This window comes from Phocoena phocoena, chromosome 20 (genome assembly GCF_963924675.1).
Source record: "Phocoena phocoena chromosome 20, mPhoPho1.1, whole genome shotgun sequence".
Taxonomy (NCBI): Eukaryota; Metazoa; Chordata; class Mammalia; order Artiodactyla; family Phocoenidae; genus Phocoena; species Phocoena phocoena.
Window position 1 is genome coordinate 30,615,755 of NC_089238.1, and position 20,283 is coordinate 30,636,037.

The 20,283-nt window shown below is 60.0% G+C and overlaps 4 protein-coding genes across 4 annotated transcripts; all 4 read right to left on the minus strand.

Annotated features, from left to right (window-relative positions):
* Positions 1-1,836: 1,836 nt before the first annotated feature.
* LOC136140459 (metallothionein-1E-like) lies at positions 1,837-3,322 on the minus strand. The gene is made up of 3 exons (XM_065898582.1): positions 3,295-3,322; positions 2,643-2,708; positions 1,837-1,928 (listed from the first exon to the last, which is right to left on the minus strand). Exons 1-3 carry the CDS (start codon positions 3,320-3,322, stop codon positions 1,837-1,839), a joined length of 186 nt encoding a protein of 61 aa, XP_065754654.1.
* A 3,906-nt stretch (positions 3,323-7,228) lies between these two features.
* On the minus strand, positions 7,229-8,714 carry LOC136140457 (metallothionein-1E-like). Its single transcript, XM_065898581.1, has 3 exons — positions 8,687-8,714; positions 8,035-8,100; positions 7,229-7,320 (listed from the first exon to the last, which is right to left on the minus strand). Exons 1-3 carry the CDS (start codon positions 8,712-8,714, stop codon positions 7,229-7,231), a joined length of 186 nt encoding a protein of 61 aa, XP_065754653.1.
* Positions 8,715-12,615: 3,901 nt separating this feature from the next.
* Positions 12,616-14,101, minus strand: LOC136140456 (metallothionein-1E-like). Its single transcript, XM_065898580.1, has 3 exons — positions 14,074-14,101; positions 13,422-13,487; positions 12,616-12,707 (listed from the first exon to the last, which is right to left on the minus strand). The coding sequence occupies exons 1-3, from the start codon at positions 14,099-14,101 to the stop codon at positions 12,616-12,618; spliced, it is 186 nt and encodes a 61-aa protein (XP_065754652.1).
* Positions 14,102-18,038: 3,937 nt separating this feature from the next.
* On the minus strand, positions 18,039-19,524 carry LOC136140455 (metallothionein-1E-like). The gene is made up of 3 exons (XM_065898579.1): positions 19,497-19,524; positions 18,845-18,910; positions 18,039-18,130 (listed from the first exon to the last, which is right to left on the minus strand). Exons 1-3 carry the CDS (start codon positions 19,522-19,524, stop codon positions 18,039-18,041), a joined length of 186 nt encoding a protein of 61 aa, XP_065754651.1.
* Positions 19,525-20,283: the final 759 nt, after the last annotated feature.

Here is a 20,283-nt window from a genome sequence, read left to right on the forward strand (position 1 = left end):
GTCCTCTGAGTATAGGCTGTGTGCCCTCGGGTAAGTTGCTTAACCTCTCTGGAGTTGGCACCATCACTCCAGACCACGCAGGTTCACCGAGTCTGTCCAAACGCTGTGGCGGTGACTCGTTGCACGGGGCTTGTTGGAGGACATCCCCACGCCCTCTGGCACTGGATAAGCAAGGTTCCTATCCATCTCTGCCCTCACCGTGAGCTTGCTCGCAAACCAGGGAGCCTTTCTCCAGGAGCTTGTGGGGAGCTCAAGGATTCTCTGTGCACAACTGTCAGTGTGGAGAGAGCGATCGTACAGGACACCGTTCGGGAAGCCCGAGCTAGGAGCCAGGCCACTATCTCGCTTATTGCCCCTCCTTGAAATGAATCTTTTGTATGGAAAGGAGGAAATGAAATCTCAGAGAGTATCAGTGACTTGCCAGGTCAGGAAGTGGCATGGCGGCTGTGAACCTGAGTGCCTGACACCAACGCCCACGCACGCAGCACGGGCCGGCTCCCGAAATGCCCTCTGCACTCGGAGCACCTGTGGCCGATCTTGGTCCTGACTTCTGAGCCACGTGTCTCCTCTTTCTCTCGGAGTGCCCATCAAATAGGAGTTCCCTCCCCAGACCGCCAGGGGGCCCAACACCTGAAATACACTACCTGTTCCCTCAGCACACACTTGTTGCTAATAAACCCCAGCAGGCACCCCACCCCCCCCCACCCCGCCCCGCACTGCAGCACCACCGTCACTCTGCAGAGGAACACATGAAGTCCTTCTTCTGAAACCAAGTCTCAGGGAAACAGCTGGGAAATTCCCACCAAATCCAAATCACTTTCTTTCGGGATGTCAGGTAGCCACGGGCTGGGTTTTGAGGGAAGGGAAGATGTCAGCCTGACCTAGGGAGGAACTTGCGAAGATTCAGAGCCAAGCCCCCGCAGGGAGCTGTCACGGGTGCCCGTAGCCCTGGGCAAGCCAAGACTGATGTTCCCTGTGGGGAGGCAGGGGGCAGAGCTGCTCCAGGCGTGTGTGGTCCACACAGTGGGGCATCTGTGAAGTGTTCCCAGGACTCGGGCGCACTTTCAATGTATGAGCAGCATAGGAGAGCGCCCGGTTTTCAGAATTGCTCCTCCACGTGTGAAGGTGGTTTTACGTGTTGCAGGGAGAACTGGGTGTCACATATCGTGTCCTTTGACACGTTTTCTTGGCGATCCTTTTTACTGACCAGGGTTAAAGCTGTGGCAGAAAATACAGAGAGGTCTTTCCAGCGTGTTTTAGACGCAAGCCCCGTGCAGAAGTCACACAAGAGGGGTGTGGGATTCCATCCCCTCTGGGTACTTTCCAGGCTCTCGTCACCGAGGACTGAGTTTGGCAGGGGCCCCCAGAGAAGGAAAACGAGAAATGGACAACTTTCTCTGCAACCCCTACTCCTAAGGGCAGTAGAGGGAGTGTGTCCCCTGTGTGTCCAATGCCCTATGTCATCTGGCGAGGGTATCCTCTGGAGCTGAGAAACGGGAGCTCCAATTAACCTAAGCGGCTAAGAGGCTCAGTGTGTGTGTGTGTGTGTGTGTGTGTGTGTTGGGGGTGTGGGGTGTGCGGGGGTACTCTCTGGTCCAGAGCCGAGGTCTCCACACGTCCAGCCCAGTTCCCCACGCCAGCCCTGATGGGCACGGAGTCTCTTTGTCCAAGACAGACCAAGGAAGACAGAGCCAGAATAAAGTCAACAGCTTTTATTAGAACTCACATATTTCATAGAAAAAGGAATGTAGCGTCAGGTCCGGTTGTGTGGAAAACGGTCCAATGCAGGTTTGTCCTGCTTGCTCTGTTGACACCCGGGGCAGGCTCTCCGCGACATCAGGCACAGCAGCTGCACTTGTCCGAGGCCCCTTTGCAGACGCAGCCCTGGGCACACTTGGCGCAGCCCACGGGGCAGCAGGAGCAGCGGCCTGGGGAGGCAAGGGCAGCGTGCAGTCGGACCACGCGTTGTCCGGAACCACCCTTCCCAGCAGCAGGCCTGGCCCCAGCCGCCCTCAGGCCCAGACCCTGAGTTTACGATGGTGTCCTCTGTCCTGAGGTAATTGCTCTCACACACTAGGTTCAGGTTGCCCGGCCCATCTGCGCCCAGGACAGGGCACACGGCGCCTTTGGAGAGGCAGTGAGCAGGGCCTCTGGGGACAAGAGAAAGCCAGCCCCCAGCACCACCAGTGATGTGAGCCAAGTCCTCAGGATCAAAGTGGAGGCAAAGCCCTCACAGAGCAGCTCCCGCTCGGGATAGGGAAGCTCTGGGCTGCTTCGACAGGAAGGGGCTGCACCAGGTCCGAGAAGCCACGCACGGCCACTGGTTCATGTCCCTAAAGTGCTTCGGTCCCTGAGAGGATTCAGAAGCGTGACTCAGGAGGCAGGAGGACTAGTTCTAGTGACAGGTCTGAGGTGGTTTGTTGGTGACCCGTCTGGGCCTCAGTCTCCCTGTTCTCTAGTGCGCGCCTGGGTCTCGGTCATGCCGAAGGTGATTCCAGCTCTGATTGTGAATCCCTTCCTGGTGAGGGGGGGTGCCGGGAAGTTTGGTCACTGTCCTGCTCCTGCCTGCCCGCTGAGCTCTGGGCTCCCTCCTCGCACTCAGCCCAGACCCCGCATTCCCAGAGAAGGCCCCGCACACTCACTCTTCTTGCAGGAGGTGCATCTGCAGGCTTTGCAGGTGCAGGAGCCAGCGCAGCCGCAGGAGCCGCCTGCCGGGAAGGGAAAGGCCAGCAGTGAGCGGGGACAGGGATGCAGGAGCTACAGCAGACGGTCAGCGATGCCTCCCTGAGCCCTCCTCCTCTGTCAGGACTCAGCCCTGGGAGCTCGTGTCCACTCAGGCGGATAGAGAAGCCCCAGCTCCTCTCTTCTGGTCCAAGGAGAGTAGGTCCCCTCCTGATGGGACTCCACAGGGAAGGTCCCGGGCTCCAGACCCAGCCCAGGCCGACTGGGGCTGGGGGCTGGAGGCCGGGGCCCATGGCCTGAACCCCAAAGAGGCAGCGTCCGCTCCTCCCATCAAGTCCTGGCAGCTCCGAGGCCTCCTCCAGACACTGGGTCCCGGTCTAGCAATCCCCTGGCCTGCTGGGTGACCTCAAGAAGGACAGCCTGGAGCCTCCGTGCCCTCAGTGTCAACAGAGAGGCAAAGGGAGACTGACGTGCCCTCAGGAGCCTGGCTACCAAGAAAGCCCTGGACCCGTGACAGGAGTCCTCCCGAGCTCAAACTCAAAGCCCTCCCTTCTCGTCCTGTGCCTGGGAAGGGGGCATCCTAAGGCTCCAAGCCAGGGAGGGCTCCCTTACCAGTGGGGCAGGAGCACTTGGGGTCCATCTGGAGGAGCAGTGAGGCCCGAGGTCCAAAGCAAGGGGCGAAGCCGCTTCAGGGGTCCGGTGGGGGCCGTGTGGGAGCGAGGAGCCCGGGGGCTCAGTTGTAGGCCGAGGAGGCGGCCCGGGCGCAGAGGCCCCGCCCCCGCCTTGCGCCCGCCCCGCGGATCCGCGCCGGCGCCGCCCTCCGCGCCCTGGGCCGGGCCGTGAGCAACAGGCGGGGCGGAGCGCACGATTCCACCTCGGTGCCGGCCGGAGCGGAGGGACCGGGTGCCGTGCGGTAAGCGGTGTCCCAGCCCCCTGGCCGCCCCTTCCCAATGTGCCCGACGGGAGCAGCCACCGTGTTGGCGGGTTGTGCAGGAATCCGGCTCCCGCGTCCTCCGGCCTTCCCCGCCCCAGGCCCCGCCGCCGCCGGCCTCCGGGTCGCCGTTTCCTGCAGCCTGAGAACAGCCCCCGCCTCCCTCTCGTGTCCCCTGGCTTGGCTGGAGCCGGGGAGCGCTGTCAGAGAGCGCAGGCGGATGTGACCCTCACCACCGTTTCGCCGACCCCATGTGTCCCCAGGCGTTGCCACCACGGTCCTTTGGAAGCATTTTTCCGGTACCGCCTCCTGTAACCGCAGCGCGGTGAACATTGGCTTCAGCCGCGAGTCGCCACTTGTGTTTTCCTTTCCTGGAGGGGTCCTGGCTCATTTCTCCGGGGGCTTCTTTGCCTAAACTTTCCAGGGGCGCTCCTCACTGTAGCCGGCCCACCCCCACGCCAGGGTGGAGGTTCCCTAGCCATGGGACGCTTCCCCAGGGGCGGCATCATTGTAGGTGACAGGCAGACCTGGCGTTGAATAACAAAGCGAGACGAGTGCATAGTTCCCTTTGAGTAGTCCTGACAGTTACTCACCGTGGAGTCCATGCCAAGCCTTGTTAGTCACTTTTGCTCTTTGAGTTGTCACACCAACCGGGAAGGGAGACGGCAGTCAGGAGCCCGTTTCCCAAAGGCCAGAGTACCTACGGTACAAGGAGGCTACTGAGGCAGGCACACAGTGCTGGGGAGTGGTGCCCTGCTTCTGTGTTTTTGTCGCTTCGCAGCTGAAAGAGGGAGTCAGTGAGAAAGCTCCCCTTTGGCCCAGAGCTGTGTCCTCAGCCCGTCTCCACCACGTCCAGCTCAATCCTGGGGGCGACCAAGGTGACCCAGTAGGAGCGTATTTATGATTCTGTGGCTACCTTCTGATTCTCTCCTTCAGTAGTGTTCAAGAGGTTTTTTTTTTTTATTTTTTGGTATAACGTATTTCAGAAGATCACTGAAAAGAAAATGGTAAGGAAATCCTGATGCAGGTGACAGCAGAAGTGGCAGGATCCTTCTGTGTCTGTGAGGAGGGCACGGACTGTGTCCCTCACGGCTTTCTCTCTGTAGTGTCAACGGCTCTTTGCGTGAAGGCAGGATAACCCTCTCGGGGGAACTGGTCCCACGCTCACAGGGTTGATGGGGACGGCCCAGAGCACAGAGCTAAACACACCGTCCTTGCTTGCGTGTCTGGAAGGAGAACAATGTCTCCTAGGCTGATGATAGCAAATAAGTAAATAGATAAATAAATGAATGGGCAGTGTGGTAGATTACTCACTGAGTGCCCAGTGTATTCTGACCTTCTTTGCATGTATTCAGTTCTTTAATCCCGAGAGCCAGACACTATTACTTTGCCCTTTAGGGCACAGGAGACTGAGCCACAGACAGGTTATGTCACGTGGCTATATGTGACACAGATGGGACTGGCCCTCCTGCAGGCTGACTGCAGCCCCGCGCCCAACCGGACACCACGTCATCCCATGAAGGGTGAGAACACTGAGCACCTGGCACAGAGGCAGCAGTGGGAAAGCCCTGAGCCGGCACTCAGAACCCTCCGCACAGCTCTGTGACCTCTCTGGGCTCCAGCCGCCCACCTCTGCAGCCAGGAGCACAGCTGGACTGTCTGCGAAGACCCTTGCAGCCCTGAAAAAGGAGAGGCCGGATTCAGCCTCCCGTGATGTCGTAACCGGCACCGTGTGGCCGGGAGGTGAGACAGCTGCAGTGTAGGTTTAGTCCTCTGAGTATAGGCTGTGTGCCCTCGGGTAAGTTGCTTAACCTCTCTGGAGTTGGCACCATCACTCCAGACCACGCAGGTTCACCGAGTCTGTCCAAACGCTGTGGCGGTGACTCGTTGCACGGGGCTTGTTGGAGGACATCCCCACGCCCTCTGGCACTGGATAAGCAAGGTTCCTATCCATCTCTGCCCTCACCGTGAGCTTGCTCGCAAACCAGGGAGCCTTTCTCCAGGAGCTTGTGGGGAGCTCAAGGATTCTCTGTGCACAACTGTCAGTGTGGAGAGAGCGATCGTACAGGACACCGTTCGGGAAGCCCGAGCTAGGAGCCAGGCCACTATCTCGCTTATTGCCCCTCCTTGAAATGAATCTTTTGTATGGAAAGGAGGAAATGAAATCTCAGAGAGTATCAGTGACTTGCCAGGTCAGGAAGTGGCATGGCGGCTGTGAACCTGAGTGCCTGACACCAACGCCCACGCACGCAGCACGGGCCGGCTCCCGAAATGCCCTCTGCACTCGGAGCACCTGTGGCCGATCTTGGTCCTGACTTCTGAGCCACGTGTCTCCTCTTTCTCTCGGAGTGCCCATCAAATAGGAGTTCCCTCCCCAGACCGCCAGGGGGCCCAACACCTGAAATACACTACCTGTTCCCTCAGCACACACTTGTTGCTAATAAACCCCAGCAGGCACCCCACCCCCCCCCCCCCCCGCCCCGCACTGCAGCACCACCGTCACTCTGCAGAGGAACACATGAAGTCCTTCTTCTGAAACCAAGTCTCAGGGAAACAGCTGGGAAATTCCCACCAAATCCAAATCACTTTCTTTCGGGATGTCAGGTAGCCACGGGCTGGGTTTTGAGGGAAGGGAAGATGTCAGCCTGACCTAGGGAGGAACTTGCGAAGATTCAGAGCCAAGCCCCCGCAGGGAGCTGTCACGGGTGCCCGTAGCCCTGGGCAAGCCAAGACTGATGTTCCCTGTGGGGAGGCAGGGGGCAGAGCTGCTCCAGGCGTGTGTGGTCCCCACAGTGGGGCATCTGTGAAGTGTTCCCAGGACTCGGGCGCACTTTCAATGTATGAGCAGCATAGGAGAGCGCCCGGTTTTCAGAATTGCTCCTCCACGTGTGAAGGTGGTTTTACGTGTTGCAGGGAGAACTGGGTGTCACATATCGTGTCCTTTGACACGTTTTCTTGGCGATCCTTTTTACTGACCAGGGTTAAAGCTGTGGCAGAAAATACAGAGAGGTCTTTCCAGCGTGTTTTAGACGCAAGCCCCGTGCAGAAGTCACACAAGAGGGGTGTGGGATTCCATCCCCTCTGGGTACTTTCCAGGCTCTCGTCACCGAGGACTGAGTTTGGCAGGGGCCCCCAGAGAAGGAAAACGAGAAATGGACAACTTTCTCTGCAACCCCTACTCCTAAGGGCAGTAGAGGGAGTGTGTCCCCTGTGTGTCCAATGCCCTATGTCATCTGGCGAGGGTATCCTGTGGAGCTGAGAAACGGGAGCTCCAATTAACCTAAGCGGCTAAGAGGCTCAGTGTGTGTGTGTGTGTGTGTGTGTGTGTGTGTGTGTGTGTTGGGGGTGTGGGGTGTGCGGGGGTACTCTCTGGTCCAGAGCCGAGGTCTCCGCACGTCCAGCCCAGTTCCCCACGCCAGCCCTGATGGGCACGGAGTCTCTTTGTCCAAGACAGACCAAGGAAGACAGAGCCAGAATAAAGTCAACAGCTTTTATTAGAACTCACATATTTCATAGAAAAAGGAATGTAGCGTCAGGTCCGGTTGTGTGGAAAACGGTCCAATGCAGGTTTGTCCTGCTTGCTCTGTTGACACCCGGGGCAGGCTCTCCGCGACATCAGGCACAGCAGCTGCACTTGTCCGAGGCCCCTTTGCAGACGCAGCCCTGGGCACACTTGGCGCAGCCCACGGGGCAGCAGGAGCAGCGGCCTGGGGAGGCAAGGGCAGCGTGCAGTCGGACCACGCGTTGTCCGGAACCACCCTTCCCAGCAGCAGGCCTGGCCCCAGCCGCCCTCAGGCCCAGACCCTGAGTTTACGATGGTGTCCTCTGTCCTGAGGTAATTGCTCTCACACACTAGGTTCAGGTTGCCCGGCCCATCTGCGCCCAGGACAGGGCACACGGCGCCTTTGGAGAGGCAGTGAGCAGGGCCTCTGGGGACAAGAGAAAGCCAGCCCCCAGCACCACCAGTGATGTGAGCCAAGTCCTCAGGATCAAAGTGGAGGCAAAGCCCTCACAGAGCAGCTCCCGCTCGGGATAGGGAAGCTCTGGGCTGCTTCGACAGGAAAGGGCTGCACCAGGTCCGAGAAGCCACGCACGGCCACTGGTTCATGTCCCTAAAGTGCTTCGGTCCCTGAGAGGATTCAGAAGCGTGACTCAGGAGGCAGGAGGACTAGTTCTAGTGACAGGTCTGAGGTGGTTTGTTGGTGACCCGTCTGGGCCTCAGTCTCCCTGTTCTCTAGTGCGCGCCTGGGTCTCGGTCATGCCGAAGGTGATTCCAGCTCTGATTGTGAATCCCTTCCTGGTGAGGGGGGGTGCCGGGAAGTTTGGTCACTGTCCTGCTCCTGCCTGCCCGCTGAGCTCTGGGCTCCCTCCTCGCACTCAGCCCAGACCCCGCATTCCCAGAGAAGGCCCCGCACACTCACTCTTCTTGCAGGAGGTGCATCTGCAGGCTTTGCAGGTGCAGGAGCCAGCGCAGCCGCAGGAGCCGCCTGCCGGGAAGGGAAAGGCCAGCAGTGAGCGGGGACAGGGATGCAGGAGCTACAGCAGACGGTCAGCGATGCCTCCCTGAGCCCTCCTCCTCTGTCAGGACTCAGCCCTGGGAGCTCGTGTCCACTCAGGCGGATAGAGAAGCCCCAGCTCCTCTCTTCTGGTCCAAGGAGAGTAGGTCCCCTCCTGATGGGACTCCACAGGGAAGGTCCCGGGCTCCAGACCCAGCCCAGGCCGACTGGGGCTGGGGGCTGGAGGCCGGGGCCCATGGCCTGAACCCCAAAGAGGCAGCGTCCGCTCCTCCCATCAAGTCCTGGCAGCTCCGAGGCCTCCTCCAGACACTGGGTCCCGGTCTAGCAATCCCCTGGCCTGCTGGGTGACCTCAAGAAGGACAGCCTGGAGCCTCCGTGCCCTCAGTGTCAACAGAGAGGCAAAGGGAGACTGACGTGCCCTCAGGAGCCTGGCTACCAAGAAAGCCCTGGACCCGTGACAGGAGTCCTCCCGAGCTCAAACTCAAAGCCCTCCCTTCTCGTCCTGTGCCTGGGAAGGGGGCATCCTAAGGCTCCAAGCCACGGAGGGCTCCCTTACCAGTGGGGCAGGAGCACTTGGGGTCCATCTGGAGGAGCAGTGAGGCCCGAGGTCCAAAGCAAGGGGCGAAGCCGCTTCAGGGGTCCGGTGGGGGCCGTGTGGGAGCGAGGAGCCCGGGGGCTCAGTTATAGGCCGAGGAGGCGGCCCGGGCGCAGAGGCCCCGCCCCCGCCTTGCGCCCGCCCCGCGGATCCGCGCCGGCGCCGCCCTCCGCGCCCTGGGCCGGGCCGTGAGCAACAGGCGGGGCGGAGCGCACGATTCCACCTCGGTGCCGGCCGGAGCGGAGGGACCGGGTGCCGTGCGGTAAGCGGTGTCCCAGCCCCCTGGCCGCCCCTTCCCAATGTGCCCGACGGGAGCAGCCACCGTGTTGGCGGGTTGTGCAGGAATCCGGCTCCCGCGTCCTCCGGCCTTCCCCGCCCCAGGCCCCGCCGCCGCCGGCCTCCGGGTCGCCGTTTCCTGCAGCCTGAGAACAGCCCCCGCCTCCCTCTCGTGTCCCCTGGCTTGGCTGGAGCCGGGGAGCGCTGTCAGAGAGCGCAGGCGGATGTGACCCTCACCACCGTTTCGCCGACCCCATGTGTCCCCAGGCGTTGCCACCACGGTCCTTTGGAAGCATTTTTCCGGTACCGCCTCCTGTAACCGCAGCGCGGTGAACATTGGCTTCAGCCGCGAGTCGCCACTTGTGTTTTCCTTTCCTGGAGGGGTCCTGGCTCATTTCTCCGGGGGCTTCTTTGCCTAAACTTTCCAGGGGCGCTCCTCACTGTAGCCGGCCCACCCCCACGCCAGGGTGGAGGTTCCCTAGCCATGGGACGCTTCCCCAGGGGCGGCATCATTGTAGGTGACAGGCAGACCTGGCGTTGAATAACAAAGCGAGACGAGTGCATAGTTCCCTTTGAGTAGTCCTGACAGTTATTCACCGTGGAGTCCATGCCAAGCCTTGTTAGTCACTTTTGCTCTTTGAGTTGTCACACCAACCGGGAAGGGAGACGGCAGTCAGGAGCCCGTTTCCCAAAGGCCAAAGTACCTACGGTACAAGGAGGCTGCTGAGGCAGGCACACAGTGCTGGGGAGTGGTGCCCTGCTTCTGTGTTTTTGTCGCTTCGCAGCTGAAAGAGGGAGTCAGTGAGAAAGCTCCCCTTTGGCCCAGAGCTGTGTCCTCAGCCCGTCTCCACCACGTCCAGCTCAATCCTGGGGGCGACCAAGGTGACCCAGTAGGAGCGTATTTATGATTCTGTGGCTACCTTCTGACTCTCTCCTTCAGTAGTGTTCAAGAGGTTTTTTTTTTTATTTTTTGGTATAACGTATTTCACAAAATCACTGAAAAGAAAATGGTAAGGAAATCCTGATGCAGGTGACAGCAGAAGTGACAGGATCCTTCTGTGTCTGTGAGGAGGGCACGGACTGTGTCCCTCACGGCTTTCTATCTGTAGTGTGTCAACGGCTCTTTGCGTGAAGGCAGGATAACCCTCTCGGGGGAACTGGTCCCACGCTCACAGGGTTGATGGGGACGGCCCAGAGCACAGAGCTAAACACACCGTCCTTGCTTGCGTGTCTGGAAGGAGAACAATGTCTCCTAGGCTGATGATAGCAAATAAATAAATAGATAAATAAATGAATGGGCGATGTGGTAGATTACTCACTGAGTGCCCAGTGTATTCTGACCTTCTTTGCATGTATTCAGTTCTTTAATCCCGAGAGCCAGACACTATTACTTTGCCCTTTAGGGCACAGGAGACTGAGCCACAGACAGGTTATGTCACGTGGCTATATGTGACACAGATGGGACTGGCCCTCCTGCAGGCTGACTGCAGCCCTGCGCCCAACCGGACACCACGTCATCCCATGAAGGGTGAGAACACTGAGCACCTGGCACAGAGGCAGCAGTGGGAAAGCCCTGAGCCGGCACTCAGAACCCTCCGCACAGCTCTGTGACCTCTTTGGGCTCCAGCCGCCCACCTCTGCAGCCAGGAGCACAGCTGGACTGTCTGCGAAGACCCTTGCAGCCCTGAAAAAGGAGAGGCCGGATTCAGCCTCCCGTGATGTCATAACCGGCACCGTGTGGCCGGGAGGTGAGACAGCTGCAGTGTAGGTTTAGTCCTCTGAGTATAGGCTGTGTGCCCTCGGGTAAGTTGCTTAACCTCTCTGGAGTTGGCACCATCACTCCAGACCACGCAGGTTCACCGAGTCTGTCCAAACGCTGTGGCGGTGACTCGTTGCACGGGGCTTGTTGGAGGACATCCCCACGCCCTCTGGCACTGGATAAGCAAGGTTCCTATCCATCTCTGCCCTCACCGTGAGCTTGCTCGCAAACCAGGGAGCCTTTCTCCAGGAGCTTGTGGGGAGCTCAAGGATTCTCTGTGCACAAATGTCAGTGTGGAGAGGGCGATCGTACAGGACACCGTTCGGGAAGCCCGAGCTAGGAGCCAGGCCACTATCTCGCTTATTGCCCCTCCTTGAAATGAATCTTTTGTATGGAAAGGAGGAAATGAAATCTCAGAGAGTATCAGTGACTTGCCAGGTCAGGAAGTGGCATGGCGGCTGTGAACCTGAGTGCCTGACACCAACGCCCACGCACGCAGCACGGGCCGGCTCCCGAAATGCCCTCTGCACTCGGAGCACCTGTGGCCGATCTTGGTCCTGACTTCTGAGCCACGTGTCTCCTCTTTCTCTCGGAGTGCCCATCAAATAGGAGTTCCCTCCCCAGACCGCCAGGGGGCCCAACACCTGAAATACACTACCTGTTCCCTCAGCACACACTTGTTGCTAATAAACCCCAGCAGGCACCCCACCCCCCCCCGCCCCGCACTGCAGCACCACCGTCACTCTGCAGAGGAACACATGAAGTCCTTCTTCTGAAACCAAGTCTCAGGGAAACAGCTGGGAAATTCCCACCAAATCCAAATCACTTTCTTTCGGGATGTCAGGTAGCCACGGGCTGGGTTTTGAGGGAAGGGAAGATGTCAGCCTGACCTAGGGAGGAACTTGCGAAGATTCAGAGCCAAGCCCCCGCAGGGAGCTGTCACGGGTGCCCGTAGCCCTGGGCAAGCCAAGACTGATGTTCCCTGTGGGGAGGCAGGGGGCAGAGCTGCTCCAGGCGTGTGTGGTCCACACAGTGGGGCATCTGTGAAGTGTTCCCAGGACTCGGGCGCACTTTCAATGTATGAGCAGCATAGGAGAGCGCCCAGTTTTCAGAATTGCTCCTCCACGTGTGAAGGTGGTTTTACGTGTTGCAGGGAGAACTGGGTGTCACATATCGTGTCCTTTGACACGTTTTCTTGGCGATCCTTTTTACTGACCAGGGTTAAAGCTGTGGCAGAAAATACAGAGAGGTCTTTCCAGCGTGTTTTAGACGCAAGCCCCGTGCAGAAGTCACACAAGAGGGGTGTGGGATTCCATCCCCTCTGGGTACTTTCCAGGCTCTCGTCACCGAGGACTGAGTTTGGCAGGGGCCCCCAGAGAAGGAAAACGAGAAATGGACAACTTTCTCTGCAACCCCTACTCCTAAGGGCAGTAGAGGGAGTGTGTCCCCTGTGTGTCCAATGCCCTATGTCATCTGGCGAGGGTATCCTGTGGAGCTGAGAAACGGGAGCTCCAATTAACCTAAGCGGCTAAGAGGCTCAGTGTGTGTGTGTGTGTGTGTGTGTGTGTGTGTGTGTGTGTTGGGGGTGTGGGGTGTGCGGGGGTACTCTCTGGTCCAGAGCCGAGGTCTCCGCACGTCCAGCCCAGTTCCCCACGCCAGCCCTGATGGGCACGGAGTCTCTTTGTCCAAGACAGACCAAGGAAGACAGAGCCAGAATAAAGTCAACAGCTTTTATTAGAACTCACATATTTCATAGAAAAAGGAATGTAGCGTCAGGTCCGGTTGTGTGGAAAACGGTCCAATGCAGGTTTGTCCTGCTTGCTCTGTTGACACCCGGGGCAGGCTCTCCGCGACATCAGGCACAGCAGCTGCACTTGTCCGAGGCCCCTTTGCAGACGCAGCCCTGGGCACACTTGGCGCAGCCCACGGGGCAGCAGGAGCAGCGGCCTGGGGAGGCAAGGGCAGCGTGCAGTCGGACCACGCGTTGTCCGGAACCACCCTTCCCAGCAGCAGGCCTGGCCCCAGCCGCCCTCAGGCCCAGACCCTGAGTTTACGATGGTGTCCTCTGTCCTGAGGTAATTGCTCTCACACACTAGGTTCAGGTTGCCCGGCCCATCTGCGCCCAGGACAGGGCACACGGCGCCTTTGGAGAGGCAGTGAGCAGGGCCTCTGGGGACAAGAGAAAGCCAGCCCCCAGCACCACCAGTGATGTGAGCCAAGTCCTCAGGATCAAAGTGGAGGCAAAGCCCTCACAGAGCAGCTCCCGCTCGGGATAGGGAAGCTCTGGGCTGCTTCGACAGGAAAGGGCTGCACCAGGTCCGAGAAGCCACGCACGGCCACTGGTTCATGTCCCTAAAGTGCTTCGGTCCCTGAGAGGATTCAGAAGCGTGACTCAGGAGGCAGGAGGACTAGTTCTAGTGACAGGTCTGAGGTGGTTTGTTGGTGACCCGTCTGGGCCTCAGTCTCCCTGTTCTCTAGTGCGCGCCTGGGTCTCGGTCATGCCGAAGGTGATTCCAGCTCTGATTGTGAATCCCTTCCTGGTGAGGGGGGGTGCCGGGAAGTTTGGTCACTGTCCTGCTCCTGCCTGCCCGCTGAGCTCTGGGCTCCCTCCTCGCACTCAGCCCAGACCCCGCATTCCCAGAGAAGGCCCCGCACACTCACTCTTCTTGCAGGAGGTGCATCTGCAGGCTTTGCAGGTGCAGGAGCCAGCGCAGCCGCAGGAGCCGCCTGCCGGGAAGGGAAAGGCCAGCAGTGAGCGGGGACAGGGATGCAGGAGCTACAGCAGACGGTCAGCGATGCCTCCCTGAGCCCTCCTCCTCTGTCAGGACTCAGCCCTGGGAGCTCGTGTCCACTCAGGCGGATAGAGAAGCCCCAGCTCCTCTCTTCTGGTCCAAGGAGAGTAGGTCCCCTCCTGATGGGACTCCACAGGGAAGGTCCCGGGCTCCAGACCCAGCCCAGGCCGACTGGGGCTGGGGGCTGGAGGCCGGGGCCCATGGCCTGAACCCCAAAGAGGCAGCGTCCGCTCCTCCCATCAAGTCCTGGCAGCTCCGAGGCCTCCTCCAGACACTGGGTCCCGGTCTAGCAATCCCCTGGCCTGCTGGGTGACCTCAAGAAGGACAGCCTGGAGCCTCCGTGCCCTCAGTGTCAACAGAGAGGCAAAGGGAGACTGACGTGCCCTCAGGAGCCTGGCTACCAAGAAAGCCCTGGACCCGTGACAGGAGTCCTCCCGAGCTCAAACTCAAAGCCCTCCCTTCTCGTCCTGTGCCTGGGAAGGGGGCATCCTAAGGCTCCAAGCCACGGAGGGCTCCCTTACCAGTGGGGCAGGAGCACTTGGGGTCCATCTGGAGGAGCAGTGAGGCCCGAGGTCCAAAGCAAGGGGCGAAGCCGCTTCAGGGGTCCGGTGGGGGCCGTGTGGGAGCGAGGAGCCCGGGGGCTCAGTTATAGGCCGAGGAGGCGGCCCGGGCGCAGAGGCCCCGCCCCCGCCTTGCGCCCGCCCCGCGGATCCGCGCCGGCGCCGCCCTCCGCGCCCTGGGCCGGGCCGTGAGCAACAGGCGGGGCGGAGCGCACGATTCCACCTCGGTGCCGGCCGGAGCGGAGGGACCGGGTGCCGTGCGGTAAGCGGTGTCCCAGCCCCCTGGCCGCCCCTTCCCAATGTGCCCGACGGGAGCAGCCACCGTGTTGGCGGGTTGTGCAGGAATCCGGCTCCCGCGTCCTCCGGCCTTCCCCGCCCCAGGCCCCGCCGCCGCCGGCCTCCGGGTCGCCGTTTCCTGCAGCCTGAGAACAGCCCCCGCCTCCCTCTCGTGTCCCCTGGCTTGGCTGGAGCCGGGGAGCGCTGTCAGAGAGCGCAGGCGGATGTGACCCTCACCACCGTTTCGCCGACCCCATGTGTCCCCAGGCGTTGCCACCACGGTCCTTTGGAAGCATTTTTCCGGTACCGCCTCCTGTAACCGCAGCGCGGTGAACATTGGCTTCAGCCGCGAGTCGCCACTTGTGTTTTCCTTTCCTGGAGGGGTCCTGGCTCATTTCTCCGGGGGCTTCTTTGCCTAAACTTTCCAGGGGCGCTCCTCACTGTAGCCGGCCCACCCCCACGCCAGGGTGGAGGTTCCCTAGCCATGGGACGCTTCCCCAGGGGCGGCATCATTGTAGGTGACAGGCAGACCTGGCGTTGAATAACAAAGCGAGACGAGTGCATAGTTCCCTTTGAGTAGTCCTGACAGTTATTCACCGTGGAGTCCATGCCAAGCCTTGTTAGTCACTTTTGCTCTTTGAGTTGTCACACCAACCGGGAAGGGAGACGGCAGTCAGGAGCCCGTTTCCCAAAGGCCAAAGTACCTACGGTACAAGGAGGCTGCTGAGGCAGGCACACAGTGCTGGGGAGTGGTGCCCTGCTTCTGTGTTTTTGTCGCTTCGCAGCTGAAAGAGGGAGTCAGTGAGAAAGCTCCCCTTTGGCCCAGAGCTGTGTCCTCAGCCCGTCTCCACCACGTCCAGCTCAATCCTGGGGGCGACCAAGGTGACCCAGTAGGAGCGTATTTATGATTCTGTGGCTACCTTCTGACTCTCTCCTTCAGTAGTGTTCAAGAGGTTTTTTTTTTTATTTTTTGGTATAACGTATTTCACAAAATCACTGAAAAGAAAATGGTAAGGAAATCCTGATGCAGGTGACAGCAGAAGTGACAGGATCCTTCTGTGTCTGTGAGGAGGGCACGGACTGTGTCCCTCACGGCTTTCTATCTGTAGTGTGTCAACGGCTCTTTGCGTGAAGGCAGGATAACCCTCTCGGGGGAACTGGTCCCACGCTCACAGGGTTGATGGGGACGGCCCAGAGCACAGAGCTAAACACACCGTCCTTGCTTGCGTGTCTGGAAGGAGAACAATGTCTCCTAGGCTGATGATAGCAAATAAATAAATAGATAAATAAATGAATGGGCGATGTGGTAGATTACTCACTGAGTGCCCAGTGTATTCTGACCTTCTTTGCATGTATTCAGTTCTTTAATCCCGAGAGCCAGACACTATTACTTTGCCCTTTAGGGCACAGGAGACTGAGCCACAGACAGGTTATGTCACGTGGCTATATGTGACACAGATGGGACTGGCCCTCCTGCAGGCTGACTGCAGCCCTGCGCCCAACCGGACACCACGTCATCCCATGAAGGGTGAGAACACTGAGCACCTGGCACAGAGGCAGCAGTGGGAAAGCCCTGAGCCGGCACTCAGAACCCTCCGCACAGCTCTGTGACCTCTTTGGGCTCCAGCCGCCCACCTCTGCAGCCAGGAGCACAGCTGGACTGTCTGCGAAGACCCTTGCAGCCCTGAAAAAGGAGAGGCCGGATTCAGCCTCCCGTGATGTCATAACCGGCACCGTGTGGCCGGGAGGTGAGACAGCTGCAGTGTAGGTTTAGTCCTCTGAGTATAGGCTGTGTGCCCTCGGGTAAGTTGCTTAACCTCTCTGGAGTTGGCACCATCACTCCAGACCACGCAGGTTCACCGAGTCTGTCCAAACGCTGTGGCGGTGACTCGTTGCACGGGGCTTGTTGGAGGACATCCCCACGCCCTCTGGCACTGGATAAGCAAGGTTCCTATCCATCTCTGCCCTCACCGTGAGCTTGCTCGCAAACCAGGGAGCCTTTCTCCAGGAGCTTGTGGGGAGCTCAAGGATTCTCTGTGCACAAATGTCAGTGTGGAGAGGGCGATCGTACAGGACACCGTTCGGGAAGCCCGAGCTAGGAGCCAGGCCACTATCTCGCTTATTGCCCCTCCTTGAAATGAATCTTTTGTATGGAAAGGAGGAAATGAAATCTCAGAGAGTATCAGTGACTTGCCAGGTCAGGAAGTGGCATGGCGGCTGTGAACCTGAGTGCCTGACACCAACGCCCACGCACGCAGCACGGGCCGGCTCCCGAAATGCCCTCTGCACTCGGAGCACCTGTGGCCGATCTTGGTCCTGACTTCTGAGCCACGTGTCTCCTCTTTCTCTCGGAGTGCCCATCAAATAGGAGTTCCCTCCCCAGACCGCCAGGGGGCCCAACACCTGAAATACACTACCTGTTCCCTCAGCACACACTTGTTGCTAATAAACCCCAGCAGGCACCCCACCCCCCCCCGCCCCGCACTGCAGCACCACCGTCACTCTGCAGAGGAACACATGAAGTCCTTCTTCTGAAACCAAGTCTCAGGGAAACAGCTGGGAAATTCCCACCAAATCCAAATCACTTTCTTTCGGGATGTCAGGTAGCCACGGGCTGGGTTTTGAGGGAAGGGAAGATGTCAGCCTGACCTAGGGAGGAACTTGCGAAGATTCAGAGCCAAGCCCCCGCAGGGAGCTGTCACGGGTGCCCGTAGCCCTGGGCAAGCCAAGACTGATGTTCCCTGTGGGGAGGCAGGGGGCAGAGCTGCTCCAGGCGTGTGTGGTCCACACAGTGGGGCATCTGTGAAGTGTTCCCAGGACTCGGGCGCACTTTCAATGTATGAGCAGCATAGGAGAGCGCCCAGTTTTCAGAATTGCTCCTCCACGTGTGAAGGTGGTTTTACGTGTTGCAGGGAGAACTGGGTGTCACATATCGTGTCCTTTGACACGTTTTCTTGGCGATCCTTTTTACTGACCAGGGTTAAAGCTGTGGCAGAAAATACAGAGAGGTCTTTCCAGCGTGTTTTAGACGCAAGCCCCGTGCAGAAGTCACACAAGAGGGGTGTGGGATTCCATCCCCTCTGGGTACTTTCCAGGCTCTCGTCACCGAGGACTGAGTTTGGCAGGGGCCCCCAGAGAAGGAAAACGAGAAATGGACAACTTTCTCTGCAACCCCTACTCCTAAGGGCAGTAGAGGGAGTGTGTCCCCTGTGTGTCCAATGCCCTATGTCATCTGGCGAGGGTATCCTGTGGAGCTGAGAAACGGGAGCTCCAATTAACCTAAGCGGCTAAGGGGCTCAGTGTGTGTGTGTGTGTGTGTGTGTGTGTGTGTGTGTGTGTGTGTGTGTGTGTGTGTGTGTGTGTGTGTGTGTGTGTTGGGGGTGTGGGGTGTGCCGGGGTACTCTCTGGTCCAGAGCCGAGGTCTCCGCACGTCCAGCCCAGTTCCCCACGCCAGCCCTGATGGGCACGGAGTCTCTTTGTCCAAGACAGACCAAGGAAGACAGAGCCAGAATAAAGTCAACAGCTTTTATTACAACTCACATATTTCATAGAAAAAGGAATGTAGCGTCAGGTCCGGTTGTGTGAAAAACGGTCCAATGCAGGTTTGTCCTGCTTGCTCTGTTGACACCCGGGGCAGGCTCTCCGCGACATCAGGCACAGCAGCTGCACTTGTCCGAGGCCCCTTTGCAGACGCAGCCCTGGGCACACTTGGCGCAGCCCACGGGGCAGCAGGAGCAGCGGCCTGGGGAGGCAAGGGCAGCGTGCAGTCGGACCACGCGTTGTCCGGAACCACCCTTCCCAGCAGCAGGCCTGGCCCCAGCCGCCCTCAGGCCCAGACCCTGAGTTTACGATGGTGTCCTCTGTCCTGAGGTAATTGCTCTCACACACTAGGTTCAGGTTGCCCGGCCCATCTGCGCCCAGGACAGGGCACACGGCGCCTTTGGAGAGGCAGTGAGCAGGGCCTCTGGGGACAAGAGAAAGCCAGCCCCCAGCACCACCAGTGATGTGAGCCAAGTCCTCAGGATCAAAGTGGAGGCAAAGCCCTCACAGAGCAGCTCCCGCTCGGGATAGGGAAGCTCTGGGCTGCTTCGACAGGAAAGGGCTGCACCAGGTCCGAGAAGCCACGCACGGCCACTGGTTCATGTCCCTAAAGTGCTTCGGTCCCTGAGAGGATTCAGAAGCGTGACTCAGGAGGCAGGAGGACTAGTTCTAGTGACAGGTCTGAGGTGGTTTGTTGGTGACCCGTCTGGGCCTCAGTCTCCCTGTTCTCTAGTGCGCGCCTGGGTCTCGGTCATGCCGAAGGTGATTCCAGCTCTGATTGTGAATCCCTTCCTGGTGAGGGGGGGTGCCGGGAAGTTTGGTCACTGTCCTGCTCCTGCCTGCCCGCTGAGCTCTGGGCTCCCTCCTCGCACTCAGCCCAGACCCCGCATTCCCAGAGAAGGCCCCGCACACTCACTCTTCTTGCAGGAGGTGCATCTGCAGGCTTTGCAGGTGCAGGAGCCAGCGCAGCCGCAGGAGCCGCCTGCCGGGAAGGGAAAGGCCAGCAGTGAGCGGGGACAGGGATGCAGGAGCTACAGCAGACGGTCAGCGATGCCTCCCTGAGCCCTCCTCCTCTGTCAGGACTCAGCCCTGGGAGCTCGTGTCCACTCAGGCGGATAGAGAAGCCCCACGTCCTCTCTTCTGGTCCAAGGAGAGTAGGTCCCCTCCTGATGGGACTCCACAGGGAAGGTCCCGGGCTCCAGACCCAGCCCAGGCCGACTGGGGCTGGGGGCTGGAGGCCGGGGCCCATGGCCTGAACCCCAAAGAGGCAGCGTCCGCTCCTCCCATCAAGTCCTGGCAGCTCCGAGGCCTCCTCCAGACACTGGGTCCCGGTCTAGCAATCCCCTGGCCTGCTGGGTGACCTCAAGAAGGACAGCCTGGAGCCTCCGTGCCCTCAGTGTCAACAGAGAGGCAAAGGGAGACTGACGTGCCCTCAGGAGCCTGGCTACCAAGAAAGCCCTGGACCCGTGACAGGAGTCCTCCCGAGCTCAAACTCAAAGCCCTCCCTTCTCGTCCTGTGCCTGGGAAGGGGGCATCCTAAGGCTCCAAGCCAGGGAGGGCTCCCTTACCAGTGGGGCAGGAGCACTTGGGGTCCATCTGGAGGAGCAGTGAGGCCCGAGGTCCAAAGCAAGGGGCGAAGCCGCTTCAGGGGTCCGGTGGGGGCCGTGTGGGAGCGAGGAGCCCGGGGGCTCAGTTATAGGCCGAGGAGGCGGCCCGGGCGCAGAGGCCCCGCCCCCGCCTTGCGCCCGCCCCGCGGATCCGCGCCGGCGCCGCCCTCCGCGCCCTGGGCCGGGCCGTGAGCAACAGGCGGGGCGGAGCGCACGATTCCACCTCGGTGCCGGCCGGAGCGGAGGGACCGGGTGCCGTGCGGTAAGCGGTGTCCCAGCCCCCTGGCCGCCCCTTCCCAATGTGCCCGACGGGAGCAGCCACCGTGTTGGCGGGTTGTGCAGGAATCCGGCTCCCGCGTCCTCCGGCCTTCCCCGCCCCAGGCCCCGCCGCCGCCGGCCTCCGGGTCGCCGTTTCCTGCAGCCTGAGAACAGCCCCCGCCTCCCTCTCGTGTCCCCTGGCTTGGCTGGAGCCGGGGAGCGCTGTCAGAGAGCGCAGGCGGATGTGACCCTCACCACCGTTTCGCCGACCCCATGTGTCCCCAGGCGTTGCCACCACGGTCCTTTGGAAGCATTTTTCCGGTACCGCCTCCTGTAACCGCAGCGCGGTGAACATTGGCTTCAGCCGCGAGTCGCCACTTGTGTTTTCCTTTCCTGGAGGGGTCCTGGCTCATTTCTCCGGGGGCTTCTTTGCCTAAACTTTCCAGGGGCGCTCCTCACTGTAGCCGGCCCACCCCCACGCCAGGGTGGA